At 43.1% G+C, this 20,553-nt stretch overlaps 1 protein-coding gene across 5 annotated transcripts; it reads left to right on the top strand.

Annotated features, from left to right (window-relative positions):
* The first annotated feature begins 622 nt into the window (after positions 1 to 622).
* Positions 623 to 20,553, top strand: LOC106607326 (mitogen-activated protein kinase kinase kinase 14). 5 transcript variants are annotated; one of them, XM_082976610.1, is made up of 16 exons: positions 623 to 735; positions 12,516 to 12,782; positions 12,883 to 12,964; positions 13,146 to 13,380; positions 13,756 to 14,142; positions 14,252 to 14,386; positions 14,475 to 14,604; positions 16,114 to 16,242; positions 17,185 to 17,292; positions 17,428 to 17,585; positions 17,743 to 17,893; positions 18,053 to 18,385; positions 18,531 to 18,643; positions 18,816 to 18,957; positions 19,142 to 19,242; positions 19,403 to 20,553. In XM_082976610.1, the coding sequence occupies exons 2-16, from the start codon at positions 12,524 to 12,526 to the stop codon at positions 19,565 to 19,567; spliced, it is 2,628 nt and encodes an 875-aa protein (XP_082832736.1). In that variant the 5' UTR covers positions 623 to 735; positions 12,516 to 12,523; the 3' UTR covers positions 19,568 to 20,553. The 5 variants fall into 5 exon arrangements, with proteins under 5 accessions (XP_082832736.1, XP_045576504.1, XP_045576503.1 ...); XM_045720548.2 differs by having other exon boundaries at positions 17,425 to 17,585; XM_045720547.2 differs by lacking the exon at positions 623 to 735 and adding an exon at positions 9,849 to 10,084 and having other exon boundaries at positions 17,425 to 17,585.

Genomic DNA, 20,553 nt, shown 5'->3' with positions numbered 1-20,553 from the left:
TATTTCATATTTGAGATTCTTCAAAGTAGCCACCCTTTGCCTTGATGACAGCTTTGCACCAGTTGGGGGACCATATCATATGAACTAACATGATATTATAGAGCAAACGCAATTATCACAGCACATAGGTTGTAAAATGGCTATTTTTTCCTGACTTGGCTTCCCCAGTGATTTTACCCACGCACCGCTGCTTGCCCTTCGCTTCATGCACACTTTCTCATCCCTGGGTGCCACGGAGCATGCCTTGTCAGAGAAACCTCCGCTAGCTCTTGGATTAGCCTGGGCAGCCGCTAGTGGTCGCTATGGATCCTCAATATCCATAGCTTCCAAATTCGATATAACTTCGTTGTGAAAAGTTGTGCCTACATTGTGAAAACATTTAGACTGCGTTTAGACAGGCAGCCCAATTCAGATTTTTTTCAATCTGATCGCCTCTGAAGAAATCTGATGTAAAAAGATGTGATTGGTGAGAAAATACAAATGAGTGGAAAACAGATCAGAAATGGACTGCCTGTTTAAACGCAGCCTTGATGTTTACTAATTGTACACAAGAACCACACACTTCCTCCATTCAATCCTAACTTCGAAAAATATCATGTACTTTCGATTTTCAAATCCACACCCCTCCGGTGACGCAATCATCATTTTCAAGGTTGGACATTTTTAGCGAGCTGTGTAGATCCTGAAAACAGCCGACGCCTTTTATCATTGTAAAAACAACAGACTTGAACAAAGGTAAGTCATTATCAACTATAAAGATATCAGAATTGAATATGCCCACAAGATTAATAACTTTCTTAGCAAATGGGTTGAAGTACATTTGAAATGGCGGAGGAAAAGGAGGGGAAGTGAAGTCGCGTCAACATTTTCTCGACCATAGCATAATTACATTTTTTATGAAACGACAAAACTTTCATTACTTAAGAACTTCTTAGTTGTTACATTTAAGATAACAAATGACCCAGGTAGATGTTATGCACGAAGTTGCCACATAGGCTATTACAGTAGATATTGTCAGATATTACAGTACACGGCCTGTTGACGATGGTATCTTCCGACCGGGTTGTTTTGTTAAGAGCCGCGCTTGCGGAACGTTTTTTGGAAACACAAGGAACGTATCTTCCAGATCAGAGAGAAATCATTTTCATTAAAAAAAGGTTAAATTACTACACAACTTTATAGGGTTAGTGTTCCCACACATCCAAATATATCTCCAATATACATCGCTTTTTTATTGAAGACATAGGTGGCCACCTGTTCTAATTAGCTATCTAATGGCTCCGAACACCTGTGTGTAGTTGTAACTGGAGAGGAAGTGTAGTTCCTCAACTGGAGGCGTGCACAGCTGTGCAAAACTCTACAGTAAATGTATATTTTTTTTATTTGAAGGATTCTTTCTCGCTGATATAAAAGATAAGGGGCATATCAACTAGAGGTCGACAGATTATGATTTTTCAACGCCGATACTGATTATTGGAGGACCCACCAAAAAAAGCCGCTGCCGATTAATCGGATGACTTTTTTGGTACTTATTTATTTGTAATAATGATAATTACAACAATACGGAATGAACACTTATTTTAACTTAATATAATACATCAATAAAATCAATTTAGCCTAAAATAAATAATGAAACATGTTCAATTTGGTTTAAATAATGCAAAAAAAAAGTGTTGGAGAAGAAAGTAAAAGTGCAATATGTGCCATGTAAGAAAGCTAACGTTTAAGTGCCTTGCTCAGAACATGGGAACATATGAAAGCTGGTGGTTCCTTTTAAAATGAGTCTTCAATATTCCCAGGTAAGAAGTTTTAGGTTGTAGTTATTATAGGAATTATAGGACTATTTGTCTCTATATGATTTGTATTTCATATACCTTTGACTATTGGATGTTCTTATAGGCATTTTAGAATTGCCAGTGTAACAATATAGCTTCCGTCCCTCTCCTCGCTCCTACCTGGGCTTGAACCAGGAACACATCGACAACAGCTACCCTCGAAGCAGCGTTACCCATGCAGAGCAAGGGGAACAACCACTCCAAGTCTCAGAGCGAGTAATGTTTGAAACGCTATTAGCGCGCACCCGGCTAACTAGCTAGCCATTTCACATCGGTTACACCAGCCTAATCTTGGGAGTTGATAGGCTTGAAGTCATAAACAGCGCAATGCATTGCGATGGGCTGCTGGCAAAACGCACGAAAGTGCTGTTTTGAATGAATGCTTATGAACCTGCTGCTGCCTACCATCGCTCAGTCAGACTGCTCTATCAAATCATAGACTTAATTATAACATAATAACACACAGAAATACGAGCCTTAGGTCATTAATATGGTCAAATCCGGAAACTATCATCTCGAAAACTAAACGTTTTTCCTGTCAGTGAAATACGGGTGGCATCCCTAAGTCTAAATATTCCTGTTACATTGCCCAACCTTCAATGTTATGTCATAATTACGTAACATTCTGGCAAATTAGTTCGCAACGAGCCAGGCGGCCCAAACTGTTGCATATACCCTGACTCTGCGTGCAATGAACACTAGAGATGTGACACAATTTCATGTTAGCAGGCAATATTAACTAAATATGCAGGTTTAAAAATATATAGTTGTTTATTGATTTTAAAGAAAGGTATTGATGTTTATGGTTAGGTACATTGGTGCAACGACAGTCATTTTTTGGCAAATGCGCTTCTTAAATCAACACCCGTTTGGCGAAGTAGGCTGTGATTCAATGATAAATTAACAGGCACTGCATCGATTATATGCAACGCAGGACACGTTAGATAAACTAGTAATATCATCAACCATGTGTAGTTAACTAGTGATTATGTTAAGATTGATAGTTTTTTATAAGATAAGTTTAATGCTAGCTAGCAACTTACCTTGGCTTCTTGCTGCCCTCGCGTAACAGGTAGTCAGCCTGCCATGCAGGCTCCTCGTGGAGTGCAATGTAAGGCAGGTGGTTAGAGCGTTGGACTACCCCGAATCCCCCCTGAACAAGGCAGTTAACCCCCGTTCCTAGGCCGTCATTGAAAATAAGAATGTGTTCTTAATCTGACTTGCCTAGTTAAATAAAGGTGTAAAAAAAAAAAAGAATTGGCAAATCGGTGTCCAAAATACAGATTACCGATTGTTATGAAAACTTGAAATCGGCCCTAATTAATCGGCAATTCCGATTAATCGGTCGACCTCTACTATCAACATATGTTTCGAAAACCGGTTGGAAAGTCATGATTGTTGATTTTTTTTTAACTTTAAAACACAGCATCGGAATTGTATACTGGACAAAAATATAAACGCAACATGCAACAATTTCAAAGATTTTACTGAGTTACAGTTTATATAAGGAAATAGTCAATTGAAATAAATTCCTTAGGCACTAATCTATGGATTTCACATGACTGGGAATACAGATATGCATCTGTTGGTCACAAGTAGGGGTTTGGAACAGAAAACCAGTCAGTGTCTGGTGTGCCCACCATTTGCCTCATGCAGCACGACACATCTCCTTCACATAGAGTTGATCAGGTTGCTGATTGTAGGCTGTGGAATGTTGTCCCACTCCTCTTCAATGGCTGTGCGAAGTTGCTGGATACTGTCCGGAACTGGAACACGCTGTCGTACACATCGATTCAGAGCATCCCGCACATTCTCAATGGGTGACATGTCTGGTGAGTATGCAGGCCATGGAAGAACTGGGACATTTTCAGCTTCCAGGAATTGTGTACAGATCCTTGTGATATTGGGCCGTGCATTATCATGCTGAAACATAAGGTGATGGCGGCGAATGAATGGCACAACAATGGCCCTAAGGACCTCGTCACGGTATCTCTGTGCATTCAAATTGCCATAGATAAAATGCAATTGTATTCATTGTCCGTAGTTTATGCCTGCCCATAGCATAACCCCACCGCCACCATTTGTCAATCTGTTCACAACGTTGACATCAGCAAACTGCTCGTCCACACAACGCCATACACGTGGTCTGTGGTTATGAGGCCGGTTGGACGTACTGCCAAATTCTCTAAAATTATGTTGAAGGCAGCTTATGGTAGAGAAATGAACATTCAATTCTCTGGCAACAGCTCTGGTTGACAGTGCTGCAGTCAGAATTGCACGCTCCCTCAAAACATAGGTTTTTCATGCTAGCAGTTTAATTGAGTCTAGTAGGGTATTTTTGGACAAGCTGCTGAATTTGATAAACCAATTGGCTCATCAACCCTCTACCAGTTGTCTGTAGAAGCACACACAGTACCTGTGCAAGTGCAGGTTCTTCATTTCACTTCTCACATAATGAAGCTTACTGGTAGTACCCAGTCACATGTTGTTATTACAAGCACACAAAGACAAGAGACCGAAGCCTTTTGAGTCACTCACTGTTGTGCAGCAAACACCATAGCATAGTTACAGTATGGAATTCACAACTAAATGTTTGCAGCTAGATATAACTATTAAGTTAACTGTCTAAAATGTGTTAAATGCTCTGCAGTTGGGCATGTGGATTGCCGACATAGTAGCTAGGTATCTATCAAGTTTCACTCCATTGATCTTCGTGCGTGCGTGCACGTGGGTGGAGTGGGATTTTTGGAGTAGCGAAAACCTTTTTGTTAACATGATATCCTTGCCGGGCCCATTCCCATTCACGTTGCGATAGCTAGTTTTTTTGTTTTACCTTTATTGAACTTGGCAAGTCAGGTAAGAACAAATTCTTATTTTCAATGACGACCTAGGAACAGTAGGTTAAGTGTCTTGTTCAGGGGCACAACGACAGATTTCTACCTTGTCAGCTCGGGGATTTGATCTTGCAACCTTTCGGTTACTAGTCCAACGCTCTAACAACCAGGTTACCTGCCGCCCCCTACTTGCTAGTAGTAGCAAGCCTGCAGCCACTGAGGTATAATAAGAACTGGAGACTGCATCCAAGATGTCCACCCGTTATTTTCTAGGTAGATCTACTCACGTTCACATACGCCTATTCGTGGACCGTGTATATCTGGGTTGCATCCTGTTTATACGGCCAACATCACATGCGCGCTAGCGCACAGGGAGCAGCGACGACGTCATCCAAAAACATGGCAGACATTGGATGAATATAACATTTTAATATCTTCGGCTGTAAGTGATGAAAAAAAAAATCTGCCTCAACGACAATTATTTGAATAATTCAATTAATGCTTTGTGCACAAAGGTGATGACAAAAGTGTCTTATTAGGAATTTTCAAATCTGACTTATGTATGTGGCCATCAATATGGGAATTCTCTTTCTGGGCCAGGCATCAGTTAAACTGCAGTATCCAAACAAAACTGTAGAAACAGTCGAAACGTGCTTTTAGACCAGCCTGGCTAAAAACATAACAAGCTAGTTAGCCTTTGTGAAATAATCAGATTTATAATGAAAAAAATATGGAAAATATTCTTCTACATGCCGGTGTAACCTAAAACATGATCCCAGTTTACATTTTTACATTTTAGTCATTTAGCAGACGCTCTTATCCAGAGCGACTTACAGTAGTGAATGCATACATTTCATTAAAAAAAATCCAGTTTGATATGCTTCTTGTGTATTTATTCCCATATTATTACTTACCCTCTTGCTCTTTTGCACACCAGTATCTCTACTTGCACAACATCATCATCTGCACATTTATCACTCCAGTGTTAATGCTAAATTGTAATTATTTCGCCTCTATGGCCTATTTATTGCCTTACCTCCCTTACTCTTCTACATTTGCACACACTGTACATAGATTTTTCTATTGTGTTATTGACTGTACGTTTGTTTGTGTGTAACTCTGTGTTGTTGTTTTTGTCGCACTGCTTTGCTCTATCTTGGCCAGGTCGCAGTTGTAAATGAGAAATTCTTCTCAACTGGCCTACCTGGTTAAATAAAGGTGAAATAAATAAATACATTCCCATATCAGCTAAAAATAGAATGTCATCATGTTTTGGTCACGGGAGAAAAAAAGCACATGGCTAGCTAGTTGACTACAGCAGGTTCTACCATTTCATAATAATAACTAGTTATTACTGTAGTTATTACTTTTAAACTAAATACCTTTTTTGGGTTGATTCTTGTTGTTTGGTTTATTTACTGTTTGAACAGTCGCTGAGATTATATTTGGTTATCAATGCAAAATAGGTTACTTTAATGTGGGGATGGCATTTGACATTTTTGGGTACTCAGTTTTTTTTACACAATGCCTGCGCTGGAAAGAAATGTGTGCTTATTTATCTATAGGCCTGTGTCAACATGCCTAATTTATCATAACCATTAAAGATAAGAAATCCTAATTGCTAAATTGCCCCATATATAGTACCAATCAAAAGTTTAGACTCACCTACTCATTCCAGGGTTTTTCTTAATTTTTTACTATTTTCTACATTGTAGAATAATAGTGAAGACATCAAAGCTATGAAATAACACATATGGAATCAATCATGTAGTAACCAAAAAAAAAGGTTAAACAAATCAAAATATATTTTATATTTGAGATTCTTCAAAGTAGCCACCCTTTGCCTTAATGAGAGCTTTACACACACTTGGCGTTCTCTCAACCAGCTTCATGCGGTAGTCACAAATGCACATTTGTACAACCAGCTTCACAAATGCACATGTACAAATGGAACACTAGAGGCAAAGCAAATTAACATTGTCTTCAAGACAAAATAAATAAAACAATTGGGACAAAATGTAACTGTGATCTCTGGTTAAAGAACGAGCTTTAACGTTTGGGTACTCGATTACTCATGCCCATCCCTGCTTTGATGAATAGTCGATATAGCCTATAGATCAGATCATGGAGCCAAGTGACAACACTGCCCCCACTGTGGAAGGAAGGATACAGCGTGTCTTAATTTTCAGGTAGTAAAAAAGTAAATAAAATGCCAGAGCCTATTACAAAGAGATGCACCTTTTGTTATGAAAAATTACATTGCAACACTCCGAATCGTACGTCTGCGTAGAGCTTGTAATAAGCTTAAGTGGTTAGCATTTTGCAATCAAGCTCATCTTGGTAACTGAAGTGAATCCCTTCCTGGATCAAGAGGCTTGCTGTCTAATATTTGTTTGAGTAGCATTTTTGAGTTACTTGTATGAGCTGGGATGTCTGTACTCCAAATAGTTTATGTAAAAGGTTTGCATGTTAGCATTATCTAGCATTTGCTATGGGATTTTACATGTACTTGTTAGCATTGATAACCTTCTGATTGAAAATAGCACCCCTTGTGTGTTTTAGTGCCAGTATTACGGTATGGCACAAAGTCGGTATGGGGGGGTTATACTTGACTAACATATGGAATTGTTTTAAGATGGTCATACCATGGATCATTTAGCTATTTGATTTAGAATTTAAGGACCCTGTAGGTATAAAAAATATATATATTTACAAATTATTTGATAAAATATAGAATTTGCCCATAGAAACACATTAAATGACACATTCATAAATGGCAAAACAGACAGTCAACAAATGTATCCGAAGGAATAAGATTTTGAAGTGTCTGTCTTATATCTATGGGATATAAGAAAGCTCAGATTTCTTATTTTTGTATATATTTTTAACACATATTTAACCCATTCATTTTTTAAACTGATACCTGGTTACCTTCAGACGAGTCCTGTGACACTTGTGGGGGTCGTAGAACAAAACAGAGAACAGCATCAGTGACGATTAAAAAGTGAGTATGCCCACTGAAAAGAATAGTGGGTATACAGCATATAGCCCCCACTACACCACTGGGCTAAAGTCTTCCACTCAGGGACCAGACGCGAACCTGATGAAATGACTAAGAGAAGCAATGTCCTTCTCTATGTCTATGATGCATTTTTATCCCCAGAGTAAATAGCTGTTGTCTTTCTGGTGTGTGAAGGATGTGTTGCTATGCACAGAGGCCTTCACCCCCTCTGATACCCTGCGTCATTCACTCATTGAGACATTCATTTTTGATTCCCATGAGTTGCTTGCTAGTCACTGAATGAATGCCTCGTAACAGTGCTCTGTGAGGGACTGGGGGGCCCAGAACTACTGGTAGGTATCCAGGGATGGTGGAGGCATACTGGTGTGTTAAATTATCCAGGTCCTGCAGAAGATGGAGCCCTCGGCTGTCCTTACTCAAGCCTCTGGTATTCTGCTAATCTGAGTGGGCGTATATGAGTCAGTGGTCATTGTGTGTCTGTGTGTATCCTTCCTGAATCTTTTCAGCAGTTCCATCTGCAGCCGTTCCTCTATTTGTTCCTTTCTTTGTTGTATCCTCTACAGTCTACATTCACTCCCCCGGAATCTAGCTGCCATTTTTGGATCCCCTTTCCACCCCTCCTCCCGTTTCTGTCCTTTCTGCCCCCACATTCTCTCACTCCTCCACCAAGATTCCAACTGTCCCCCACCCCTCTGCTCACTGAGTATCATGCTCATGTTTTTCATGCATGTGTTTTCGATAGGGAGTCAACAGGTCCCTTAAGCACAATTACATTGTCACATTGACAGTTAGGCCGGGGCCTACATTGTTATAACACAATTGTTACATTGCTGTAATAACACAACATGGAGAAATAACAAACTGAATCTGCACACAGTTTACCAAATGCTGAGTACAGCTAGGGGAGGACTAACTTTATATATCACAATGACTGGTCCCCATGGTCAGAGTGGTTTTCTGGGCTGTGGAGTGCAGCTCTACAACCTATCATTAGCCTGTAGTTTTCATAGTTTAACCTCTTCAAGAGTTTTTTAAGAGGGCAAATTACTTGTGAGTGATCCTTCAAGGCCAGAGGATGTAGGCTAATCCCAGGATAGAAAATGATAACATTCACTCTGTTTAAGCGATCACAAGTAAAATATTTCATATTACTCAAGGTCAAATAAAGCAAGAGTCAAGGGTGATGATAAATGAATATACTGTAGGCTACTTGCTTTAAGCTGTCACTCAGTCCTATGATTTGATACAAGAGTTGGCTGTTTGACATGTACAAATGTGGTCCCTGAGTTTCATTGCCCTTTAGTGGCTCTGTTCTGAGTAATTTGTTGTTCCTCTCTCAAAAAAAGAGGAAACCGAAAAAAGGAACTGAGATTTTCCCAAACTCAAAAAGGAGGCCGACCTTATCCCTGCTATAAGTTAAAACCTCACAATTCTCTCATGTAATCCTCATGGGTCATTCTGATGTTTTATTTATTAAAATGATTATAATAAGAAGGGAAAACAGCAGGGGCTAAAGGTTGGGAGTTCAACACACCATAACTAAAAATCATATATTATAGATTATACAGACAGAGGGGATTGATAGCAGCATCACTGATTTATGGGAGCACATAACTTTGGTTATATGTAGAACAGAACCATGGTGTTCCTGTTGACATGATTGATGCGACTACTCTGGCCGGATGGAATCAAGTGGCTTATTCATGCATCATCGTTTGCTTGGTATTTGACCCTGAGTGTGTTTTAAGAGCTTAACCCTGAACCCTGACCCCTTTCTGCAGCCCCAACGCATCACAATGAGAGGCTTAAAGTGTGGCCAAAGAGTATAACATAGTCTAGTACATAACTAAGACGTGGCCCCTTACTTTGGGGAATTAGATCTTCAGGGTTTGTTGTTTTGGGTCCCAAATGAACATTTGAAGAGTTAGACGGGTTAGATTTGGACACTGTTGAGTGCGCTTTTTAATAATGTGCTCTAATTTTCCCATTATTTGGGGAGTGAAAATGGGACAGAATGACACTGAGCATGAGCGAGAGAAAGTGCAGAAAGAGCAAGCCAGCCCTGCTACTGCAGGGAAAAGGGGGGGGGGGGGGGGAAGTGAGATGGATTTCCCGTAAATCACCATCAACCAATCACAGCTCCTACCCAGGTTGGCAGTGGGCCAGTGGGATCAAGCGACACCAAGCAACCGAGATACACAGCAAGATTACAGAGTGAAGTAGAGAGAGAAGAGAGATAGAGAGAGTTGAACGAGACCTATATTACAGAGAGTGAGTTATCATTTGTAAGGATAGGGGTATATACTAGCAGAATATTTGACTTCAGTTTAGTTTAGTGAAAAACGGATAATCAGAAGAGACTGCAGACCTGCAATTCAGACCTGCCTCTGTCGGTAGGTCTATGTTTCCTTCCTCAATGTCTATTTTTCCGTCCAGTTCTTTGTCAAAGGGCCTGTGCTTACTACCGCCCCACTTGATTTCAGTTGGGGTGTGGTGCTGTGTTTTGGAGGAGGGGTACGTGTGCGGATCTCTCGCTTTAGCAGGAAGTGATGATCAGTGAATGAGAAAGCTGGTGTGCCTGGTCAGAGTCTGGGTTAGACAACGTGTGTGGAGGAGGGAACAGAGAGATAGACAGGAAAGTGGAGAGTAAGAATAACAATAACGAGGCTATATACAGGGGGCACCGCTACCGAGTCAGTGTGCGGGGGTACAGGCTAGTTGAGGTAATCTGTACATGTAGGTGGGGGCGAAGTGACTATCCATAGATAACAAACAAACAGCAAGTAGTAGCAGTGCACAAAAGTGTGTGGGGGGGGGGGGGGAATAAATACAGTAGGGGAAGAGGTAGTTGTTTGGGCTAAATTATAGATGGACTATGTACAGGTGCAGTAATCTGTGAGCTGCTCTGACAGCTGGTGCTTAAAGCTAGTGAGGGAGATAAGTGTTTCCAGTTTCAGAGATTTTTGTAGTTCGTTCCAGTCATTGGCAGCAGAGAACTGGAAGGAGAGGCGGCCGAAGGAGGAATTGGCTTTGGGGGTGAGATATACAGTGAGATATACCTGCTGGAGCGCGTGCTACAGGTGGGTGCTTCTATAATGACCAGCGAGCTAAGGGGGGACTTTACCTAGCAGGGTCTTGTAGATGACCTGAAGCCAGTGGGTTTGGTGACGAGTATGAAGCGAGGGCCAGCCAACGAGAGCGTACAGGTCGCAGTGGTGGGTAGTATATGGGGCTTTGGTGACAAAACGGATGGCACTGTGATAGACTGCATCCAATTTATTGAGTAGGGTATTGGAGGCTATGTTGTGAATGACATCGCCGAAGTCGAGGATCGGTAGGATGGTCAGTTTTACGAGGGTATGTTTGGCAGCATGAGTGAAGGATGCTTTGTTGCGAAATAGAAAGCCAATTCTAGATTTAACTTTGGGTTGGAGATGTTTGATGTGAGTCTGGAAGGAGAGTTTACAGTCTAACCAGACACCTAGGTATTTGTAGTTGTCCACATATTCTAAGTCAGAACCGTCCAGAGTAGTGATGCTGGACGGGCAGGCAGGTGCAGGCAGCGATCGGTTGAAGAGCATGCATTTAGTTTTACTTGCATTTAAGAGCAGTTGGAGGCCACGAAAGGAGAGTTGTATGGCATTGAAGCTCGTCTGGAGGGTTGTTAACACAGTGTCCAAAGAAGGGCCAGAAGTATACAGAATGGTGTCGTCTGCGTAGAGGTGGATCAGAGACTCACCAGAAGCAAGAGCGACATCATTGATGTATACAGAGAAGAGAGTCGGCCCAAGAATTGAACCCTGTGGTACCCCCATAGAGACTGCCAGAGGTTCGGACAACAGGCCCTCCGATTTGACACACTGAACTCTATCAGAGAAGTAGTTGGTGAACCAGGCGATGCAATCATTTGAGAAACCAAGACTATTGAGTCTGCCGATGAGGATGTGGTGATTGACAGAGTCGAAAGCCTTGGCCAGGTCAACGAATATGGCTGCACAGTAATGTTTCTTATCGATGGCGGTTAAGATATCGTTTAGGACCTTGACCGTGGCTTAAGGTCCTCAACGATAAGGTGTAAATCTTGGCAGGTGTTGTGCAACATTGTTTTGTGCTGCTCAACATACATTGCGCCCTCCAACACACACTCCTTCTATTCTGTGGAACTGAGGCAGGCCTGTTCCTTGAACATTCCATGTAGCAGTCTTCACAGCACGACTACTTCCTGGTGTTAACGACACAGTTGTAACTGTCAAAACAAGGCCGTGATCGAGTTTCCTGTCTCAGTCGCTCACCGCAAAACATGAAGTTTCAGCAGAGAAGGAGCTGCGATCAAGTTTCTGTATCAAGCATACACTTCCTCCATGTTGAAAAAGTGATATGTTTCAAATCAAATTTATTGGTCACAAAAAAAAAAAGAATTGCTTTGGAACGAGGCGCAATACAAGGCAGAGATAAACAATTACGAGATTGACTTGTTTCACCGCCACACAAAGCCGGCCATTGTTCCGTTCTTAGCAGGTGCAAAGTTCAGTTGACATGAGGGAGGCTCTTTCCAGAAGTGAATAAGCTATACTGGGGTTTTTGATTACCCACTCGATGTCCCTGCAATCACAAGCTCTGCTCCACTCTCTGCTAATGGACAGGTGTGAGGATCGCTTAGATCTTCAAGTTGGTTGTTGTGGAGATGTGCTTCAAATGAAGTGCTGTACACTGAGCTGTTCAAGGACGGACCGTTTTCAATAGTCCAACCAACAGCGAAGTTAGTAAACAGGATTAAACCATGTTTTATTCTGAATTGACATCATTTTCTGTTTCCTTCTCCAGCAGGTGAGATGGCGGTGAGGCGAAGGATCTTTAACTCGACCAGACCATTCTCAGGGTCACCCCAAATAGAGCTGAAGGGGTCTTACCCAAGCCTTCCCAGCCCAGAAGACAGGACGAGTGACGAGGAGGGGAAGGAGAGCAAAGGGGACTTCATGCCTAGTTTAAAACCCAGAATAATTAAAGTCCTAACGATAGGCACAGCAGAACAAGTGGGTGAAGCAGGTCCACTGAACTATCAGAAGAACTCGTTCATAGCCCAGGCTGAATGTGAGTATACTAAGGACGGGCGATACTAGTTTTGATAGGGTTAATTGCAGAGAGAGAGAGAATGGCACCAAGCTAACACCTGCTGTCTGTGCTTCCCCAGGTGAAACCCAAGACTCCCAGCAGTTCAGCCCTTCCTGCTCCGAACGCTCCTTTGTCGCGTCCCCCAACTGCTTAATCAACCGGTATGACCTCACTTATCCCTCCAGTACACACTCCATCATTATCTCACCTTACAACTCTCTCAATCTTTGGGTTTCTTCTTTAGCTACAAAGCATTAGTTAAACCACTAATGTCTTCTTACAATTTTCGGTTTTCGTGACAGTACTGTATTCACACAGGCATTGCTGTTGTGTCTTCCACAGGGACTCATCAGAGCACAACAATGTGGCGTGTTCCAACGCAGCCTCCAACCAGGACAAACCAGGCTCCCCGGCCCACCGCTCACCCAGGAAGAAGCCAAGGAAGAAACAGAAGAGGAAGGAGAAGAAAGAGGAGCAGAGGGAGACAGGGAAGCAGAGACAGAGACGTAGAGTACCTTCTGGTGTCCCTGAGCAGGAGACCCAGACTGGCAGTTCTCCTCAACTGATCCAGACCCAGGTAAGATGAGCACTCTCCCTGTAACATCCTACCGTCAGACACAAAATGGATGACGTTGAACTCTAGTTGAACTTGAAGTGCCTTTCTTGTGATTCATAGTCTGTAGTATGAACCGTAGACAGTCTCATATGGTGTTTGAGCTTCTATCATCAAACATCCTAGCACAAACATTAGCTTTCCAACCGGGAGGAAGTGATTCAGAGAACTCTTGACTGTCTGAGACAACGCTTCCTTTCAGGTGTCCACAGTCTTGAAGCCTCACCCACACAGATAGGTGTCTGTGTCAGTATCATTACCTGGAGGTGAAAGCTCTTTCCTGGCAGACAGTCACCTTTAATCACCTGGTGGTTGGTTTGTCTTTTTCCCATTTAACAGGACGCTTCAGAGCACCAAAGTAACATCAGCACTTCCTACAGTAGCAGTATCCCGAGTTTAGAGGCACATGACACAAGGCGCCCTTACCCCCTCCAGGACTGCAACAGGGACCCCAGCCATTCCCACCTCTACTGGGGCCCCCAGGTGTTTAGCCCCCCCTCCAACCTCTCCACCTATGGGCAGGAGAGTGACTCAGACTCTCCTCTCAGCAGTGTGGGAAACTGTTCGTTGGCCCTGGCAGGGCTCAGGGGCAGTGTCAGTCAGGAGGACCGATGCTACGCAGGTCCCTTCTGCAAAGACTTCTGCAAAGACGTGGAAAGGGATGTCAGGGAGAAGGAGGGAGAAGTCTCAGAGACTGACACCAACGAGGGCCTGATCTTCAATGTGGTAACTTTCCAGACTGCAGTAGTTGTCAATAAATGTGGTTGTTTACTTATGGCTTTTTCTGATTCTTCCTTATTAACTCAGCCAATTGTTATCTCTCATTTCCTATTAGAATATTCAGCCTGTGAATCATGAGTACAAGGAGGGGAAGGACTACAGCCTCTGCAAGTCTATCAACACAGGGTCATACGGGGAAGTGCACAGTGTGCAAGACAACAGAACACACTTCAAATTTGGTGCCAAAAAGGTACAACAGCACAGTGTATACATTATCTGTGTGTTATCTCTCTCTATTGATAACTATTGAAGTCTCTCCTCCCTCTCCTTCCTCCCAGATTCTCCTGAAGAGTTTTAGTAGTGAGGAAGTGGGTACGTGGAGTGCCCTGAAGTCTCCTCGCGTGGTGGAACTCTTCGGAGTGATCAGAGAGGGGCCCTACGTCGTCCTCTTCATGGACCTCAAGGCTGGTGAGCTATACACTATACTGTACCTTGATCTCAGGCAGTGACCTAGACGCTAGTTATGTGCTGGCCAGCTGTTTGTTCACCCGCACCCACCCGCAATTGCTAATAACCCATCCGCAACCGCCAGACTATATGTGATAAAGTGACAATCTGAGGCCTGCACCTGATCCTAACCCGCTATAATATAGAAAAATGCTGTACGCTACAGTCAAAGACGGTGGAATGATTTTTTGACAAGGGGTGCAGATTTTCTCCTGATTTTAGATATGTTTCAGCTTATAATTTCTGACATTTTGGTAGACTATTTGTTAGTCAACTTGTCTATAATTAGATACATGCAGCTTCTCTTCTGTCATTATATGTTGCCCTCAAAGACTAAATTAACCCCTGCTCACCAGATTGTCATAAATCAATAGAATGAATGCTTTAATCTAGTTGACATCGGTAAAGTTTTTCTCTGTCATCTTCTTTCGTGGAGCAAAAAGGTTTAGGGACCAAAAAAAAATTAAAGGAGAACGATTTTCTGTGCTACATTTCCAAATGACATCAGTTTGACTGGTTGTAAGGAAATAGAAAGCTGTGAAAACAACCCAACATGTTTCTGATAAGATTTCAGTTTGGCTTGGATGCATATTTAACGTGGTTGAAATACTATCAGCTTTTATGATGCTGATAAAGATAGATACCATCTGAAGAGGTACTAACTGAGCATTTGCATTCTCTCAAGATGCTGAAAGAAAGAAATCATATTTCTCCACTCCTGTTCCTGAGTCAGAATTTTGCCTACATTTGGTGTATCATTTTACTGCAAGAAATCCTTAATTTTGCAGGAGTTAATATTAAGGCTATGTGAGAGGTTATAGACCTACAGTCAGTGTCCAGATTTCAGTTTACATTAAACCCATCTGAACAATAGGCTACAGTTCCCATGAACTTCCTGATTTGAAATCCCCGTCTTGTGACTGTCGAATTTGAATAGCTCCTCACAATCATCACACTTTTACCACTTCACCAAATATTTTCCCAGCATTACTTTTCTGGCCCTCCTTTCTCTTCAACATTTCAAAGCTTATCTCTTGTTGAATTAAAATCTGTGGATTGACGTACATTTTTTGGCCCGTTTCAAAAAGCATGTGGTTATTGTCATGTAGGCTATTTGGCGCGTGTACAGTTAGACTCCTAGGTTTATGCACTAATGCCAGGTAGCCTAAAATAATTAAAGAACAACCTCAATGTAGCCTATAGATATAAATTGTGCAGGAATTATACATTTATGGATTTTTTAAAGGTATTGTTTCTCTTTATTCAACCCGCCCGCTACCCACCCGCCCTTCATCCACACAATATTTAATGACCCTAAACCCGTCCGGGTTATGAGTCAACCAGGGCATCACTACTAGACACCTCTGTTAGAGTTTCTCGAAGAATGCCTCAGATCACCACTATGATTTTGAGGTGATTTTCCATCACCCACTGACCCCTCCTGCCCTCTTCTCTATTATCTGCTTCTAGGCTCTGTGGGTCAGCTTATTAAAGAGAGGGCTCGGCTACCTGAGGACCTGGCCCTGCACTACCACTGTCAGGTCCTGGAGGCGCTGGAACACCTGCTGAAGAGACGAGTGCTGCATCTGGACATAAAGGGTAGGCCGAGACATGAGATAATGAAAATGGCTAACTTATGAACAAAACTACAGCAGAAGGTTCATAAAACCCACGGTAACTGAATGCCTGGGCACGTACACTGACTCTTACTAGGCCTTTTCAAACTAGGTTTGATTATGGTGTTTGATTATAGTGTTTGATTATGGCAGCTATTAAAACAGTAGTTACAAGACTTGTGTCTTGACAGTTGACACATGTAAAGAGAAATAGAAGAAGCAGACGTTCAGGATATTCCTATTTTGATTCCTATTTCGCCTTGGTGAGAGTAAGTTCTTTCTCGGCTGTTTTTGCAGTTGTTATGTGGAACACAAGAGTCGCAGATCGTGTCTTGATCTCCCGCACCTGTGTTGTGAAACCAGAGCACCACAGGCTGAGAACGCGCCAAGCCGGGAATTTCCCACAGCGTGACTCACCGCTGCTCTTTAGAGGGCGCATGCGCTCGCCAGCCAGAGAGAGGGAGAGAGAACTAGAGGAAGAGAGAGAGCGACAGAGCAAAGGATAGACAGTTGGAACCACATGGCTCAGTGCTCAGACGCCACCTGGTGTGAGATATGCCACACCACAGGCACAGATACAACAGGGAGGTTTTGCCAAGTCACCTGCTGCCTGTCTATTATGCTATAAGCCACAGATTCATTCCTTCCCCAACAGCTGTTTCTTAATAGCCAACATGACTTGGATTTGACTCTCTTGTCCCCCTGGTTACCAGAACCTTGCCCCGTCTGCATAGCTACAGTGCTGCTAAATATGGCTGTCTCATCCCAGGATTATAGAACAACAATAACCAAATCCAGTAAATAGCCATAGATAACATGCCTTCCTGTTTGTGTGTGTGTGTGTGTGTGTGTGTGTGTGTGTGTGTGTGTGTGTGTGTGTGTGTGTGTGTGTGTGTGTGTGTGTGTGTGTGTGTGTGTGTGGCAGCGGACAATGTGTTGCTGTCAGAGGATGGGAGGGACACTTTTCTGTGTGACTTTGGACACTCGGAGAGAATGGACATCGGTGGACAGAGCCTAAGTGCATCCCAAGGAGGTAGCAAAATATGAACTCAAGCCCCCACTAGACAAAAAAAGAGGGATACACCAAAAACAATAAAGTGTTTGACCTGGTTGTCATGTCTGAATGTAAATAATAAATAATAAACTCTGTGTACGTGTGTGGAAGCAGATCTGAAGGGGACAGAGACACACATGGCCCCGGAGATTGTGAAAGGGGAAACCCGCGGAGCCAAAGCAGACGTGTGGAGCAGCTGCTGCATGTTACTGCACATGCTCAACGGCTGCCAGCCCTGGACACGATACTACTCCCGCCCACTGTACTTCAAGGTATCCTTCAACACAACACCACCCTGTCTTCATACTTGACGTGTGACACATATGTAGCTTTTGATGTTAAAAAAAAAAAATCGTAGCCGATGTTAGACCTCCGATCGGATTGAATCTTCATGTCGTGGATTGATTGTTCATGTGGCTACGGTTACAGATAGCCAATGAGCCACCGCCTCTGAGGGAGATCCCGCCCGATTGCAGTCCCTTCACTGCTGATGTCATAAAGGTGGGACTACAGAAGGAGCCAACCAAGAGGGCCTCCGCCTCGGAGCTCAAGGAAAGAGCAGCCAGAGCTCTGAGAGAAGGTGAGGGTGTAGCACTGCCACTGTTTTTAGATCAGTTCTTAGATGTTAAAAACTGTGGCTGTTAACCATGTTCATTTGAATACTGGCTAACAAACCTACTGCCTTTAGATCAGTCCTTAGATGTTATAACTGACTAACAAACCTACTGTGTGTCTTTAGTGGGAGGACTCAGCAGCCCCATCAGAGGGTCCTATAAGGAGCCCCTACAGATAGATGACAGCCCCAGCCAGTCTAGCCAGCCCTTGCCTCCCTTCAGCAGAGACACCTGCTCTGAGGAGAGTCCTGAGCTATGGCTGGAATCCATGAACCCAGGGAGCAGGGAGCTGAACAATGATGAGGAAGAGGAAGGCAGTGAGGCAGACACTGAGGAGACAGCCTCATCTCCAGACTCACCTCGCTCTCTACTGACACAACTCCATGAATGGCAAAATCCCAAGATGGCCGATGTCACCTCCAATGTGTCTGAGCTTGAACTGCGCAAACTGGAGAGAGGTAAGGGTTGTTGCAACATTCTGTGTGTTTGCTGTCTGTCAGTCTGTGTATCTAAGTTCATTTTACTTGATGTATATCTTTGTGTGTCTATATCAACTCAAGTCAACTCCTCTGTTCTTACCGCTCCTCTTCTGCTTCTCTGCAGAGTTCTACCTGACCAGTCTGTCTCAGCTGCACTCAGCAGAAACCCAGGAGCAGCTACTGTCCTGCCTGAGCAGCAGTGACTGTTACTCCAACAGGGACTTATGGGACAGAAAGGTAACCCACCATACAAGCTAGATAATATGTTAGATAATGTTAGATAATATGAACAGCTGTAGAGTGTGTAATGTGTTTCTGTGGGTTGGTATCTGGGTCTCTCAGATCACATTATCAGCCCATTCACGGTTCTCCCTTTCTTTTCCCTGTCTCCCTCCTCCCCTAACTATAGGACTCTGGCCGTTGGTCCATCAGCCCAGGTGATGACCTCAGCTCTGGCGTGTTCTCCTACAACAGCCAACCGGACGGACAGATTCTCAGTATGGACTGGCTGGTTCACCAAAGCCACCTGTCTCCACCCCGATGCTTTGAGGGTGAGTGACATCTCTCGTTAGCTGACCCTGGAAGGTGCTACAGCTCAGGACGTTTAGATAAGAGGATCATGTCATATTGTTTCCCACTGGATAGGACCTCATTCCCATAGAGATATCACTCATGCTGAGAAAGCATGTGCGGTGCACTCATGTTGGCTGTTTCTCTGCACTGTGATTGGCTCAGGAGTTGACGTCTGCATCACGGACGTAAATGGGCAAAGCATCCGGATCCGAGAGAAACGCAGGGTGAAGGTGGGACACATCGCCACGGGGATCAGCGACCAGGTGAGTGAGGACTCATGGTTGAGTTTTCAATATGCCTCCCCTGACAACAAGTCGTGCACAATCAGATTTTCATTTTGATGCGCTTGTACTTTTCACAGGCAACTACACACAGGCCTTCATTACACCACCTTACACCTGTGTGTCTCTCTCTCTCCCCTAGATCTCTGAGAGGGTGTTCACCATGGAGACTCAGGAGCGGGAGCCAGTGGCCCACGATGAGGAGGTGCAGGACTCTGGCCTCCTGCTCCGCTGTGTCCCTGCTCCTGACTACTGCCAGGCCTGGAGATGGAGGGTCAAGGAGGGGGTGCTGGAGACTCGTAACTGAGCCATCAACTCCCCCCACTCATCAGTAGCAGTCTTATCAAGCATCAGGACTGTGAACTCACTCTTGTACGCCTGTCTCAGTCAATCCTGCTTTTTATCAAACTGTGTGTTATGTATAATCCTCGTAAGGATCGTACCCTTTTTTTTCAATTTTCGCCTAAAATTACATACCCAAATCTAACTGCCTGTAGCTCAGGACCTGAAGCAAGGATATGCATATTCTTGGTACCATTTGAAATGAAACACTTTGAAGTGTGTGGAAATTCTCAATTAATGGAGGAGAATATTAACAGCAGGGGTTCAACCTTTAGAACCCAGTTCCTATATTTGAATATAAGAATGTATTTTATCAAACAAAACTATGCGAAATTGTATCTCTGGGACCCTCAGGATGACAAATCACAACAAGATTACTGAATGTAAGTACATTATTTACCTTCAGAGGTGAATGTATCAAACCAAGTGCCGTGATAAGTTTTTTGTTGTTGTGCACTCTCCTCAAACAATAGAATGGTCTTTTTTTCACTGTAATAGCTACTGTAAATTGTACAGTGCAGTTAGATTAACAAGAATTTAAGCTTTCTGCACATATAAGACATGTCTATGTCCTGGAAAGTTGATGTCATTCTAGTCACATTAACGCACGTTAGCAACAATCGTCCCGATATTGGGACACCGATCCCGTAGAGGATAAAGGGACAAATGTCATGTGTTTCTTATAAATGGATATCCCTGTAAATTACAGGAGCACACACCTGTGGTGTTTGTGTTCTCTTTAGAGAAAATGGTTTATGTGAATAAGCTACAACTGCCTTTTCTCAAAGGTATGGAAAGTCCAACAATACTGTAAACCTAGCATCATTTTTTACACTTAGCTAGAGCACACCCAGCAATAGCACTGAGCCAATAGGATGTTAACATCTCAACCCTGTGTACCTTACAGTAACATGGAATCATGTCATGAAATAAAAGCTGTACTCTGAAGTA

This window comes from Salmo salar, chromosome 06, assembly GCF_965601325.2.
Source record: "Salmo salar chromosome 06, fSalSal1, whole genome shotgun sequence".
In the NCBI taxonomy this organism is placed as follows: Eukaryota; Metazoa; Chordata; class Actinopteri; order Salmoniformes; family Salmonidae; genus Salmo; species Salmo salar.
This window is presented reverse-complemented; position numbering and strand designations above follow the sequence as displayed.

What these genes read in the sequence shown, in the direction of transcription:
- LOC106607326 (XM_045720548.2), top strand. Translation starts at nt 12,524, where the DNA reads ATGGCGGTGAGGCGAAGGATCTTTAACTCGACCAGACCATTCTCAGGG. An exon ending in CCCAACTGCTTAATCAACCG is followed by an intron (nt 12,965 to 13,145) that starts GTATGACCTCAC and finishes TGTCTTCCACAG; the next exon opens with GGACTCATCAGAGCACAACA. An exon ending in TCAAATTTGGTGCCAAAAAG is followed by an intron (nt 14,387 to 14,474) that starts GTACAACAGCAC and finishes CCTTCCTCCCAG; the next exon opens with ATTCTCCTGAAGAGTTTTAG.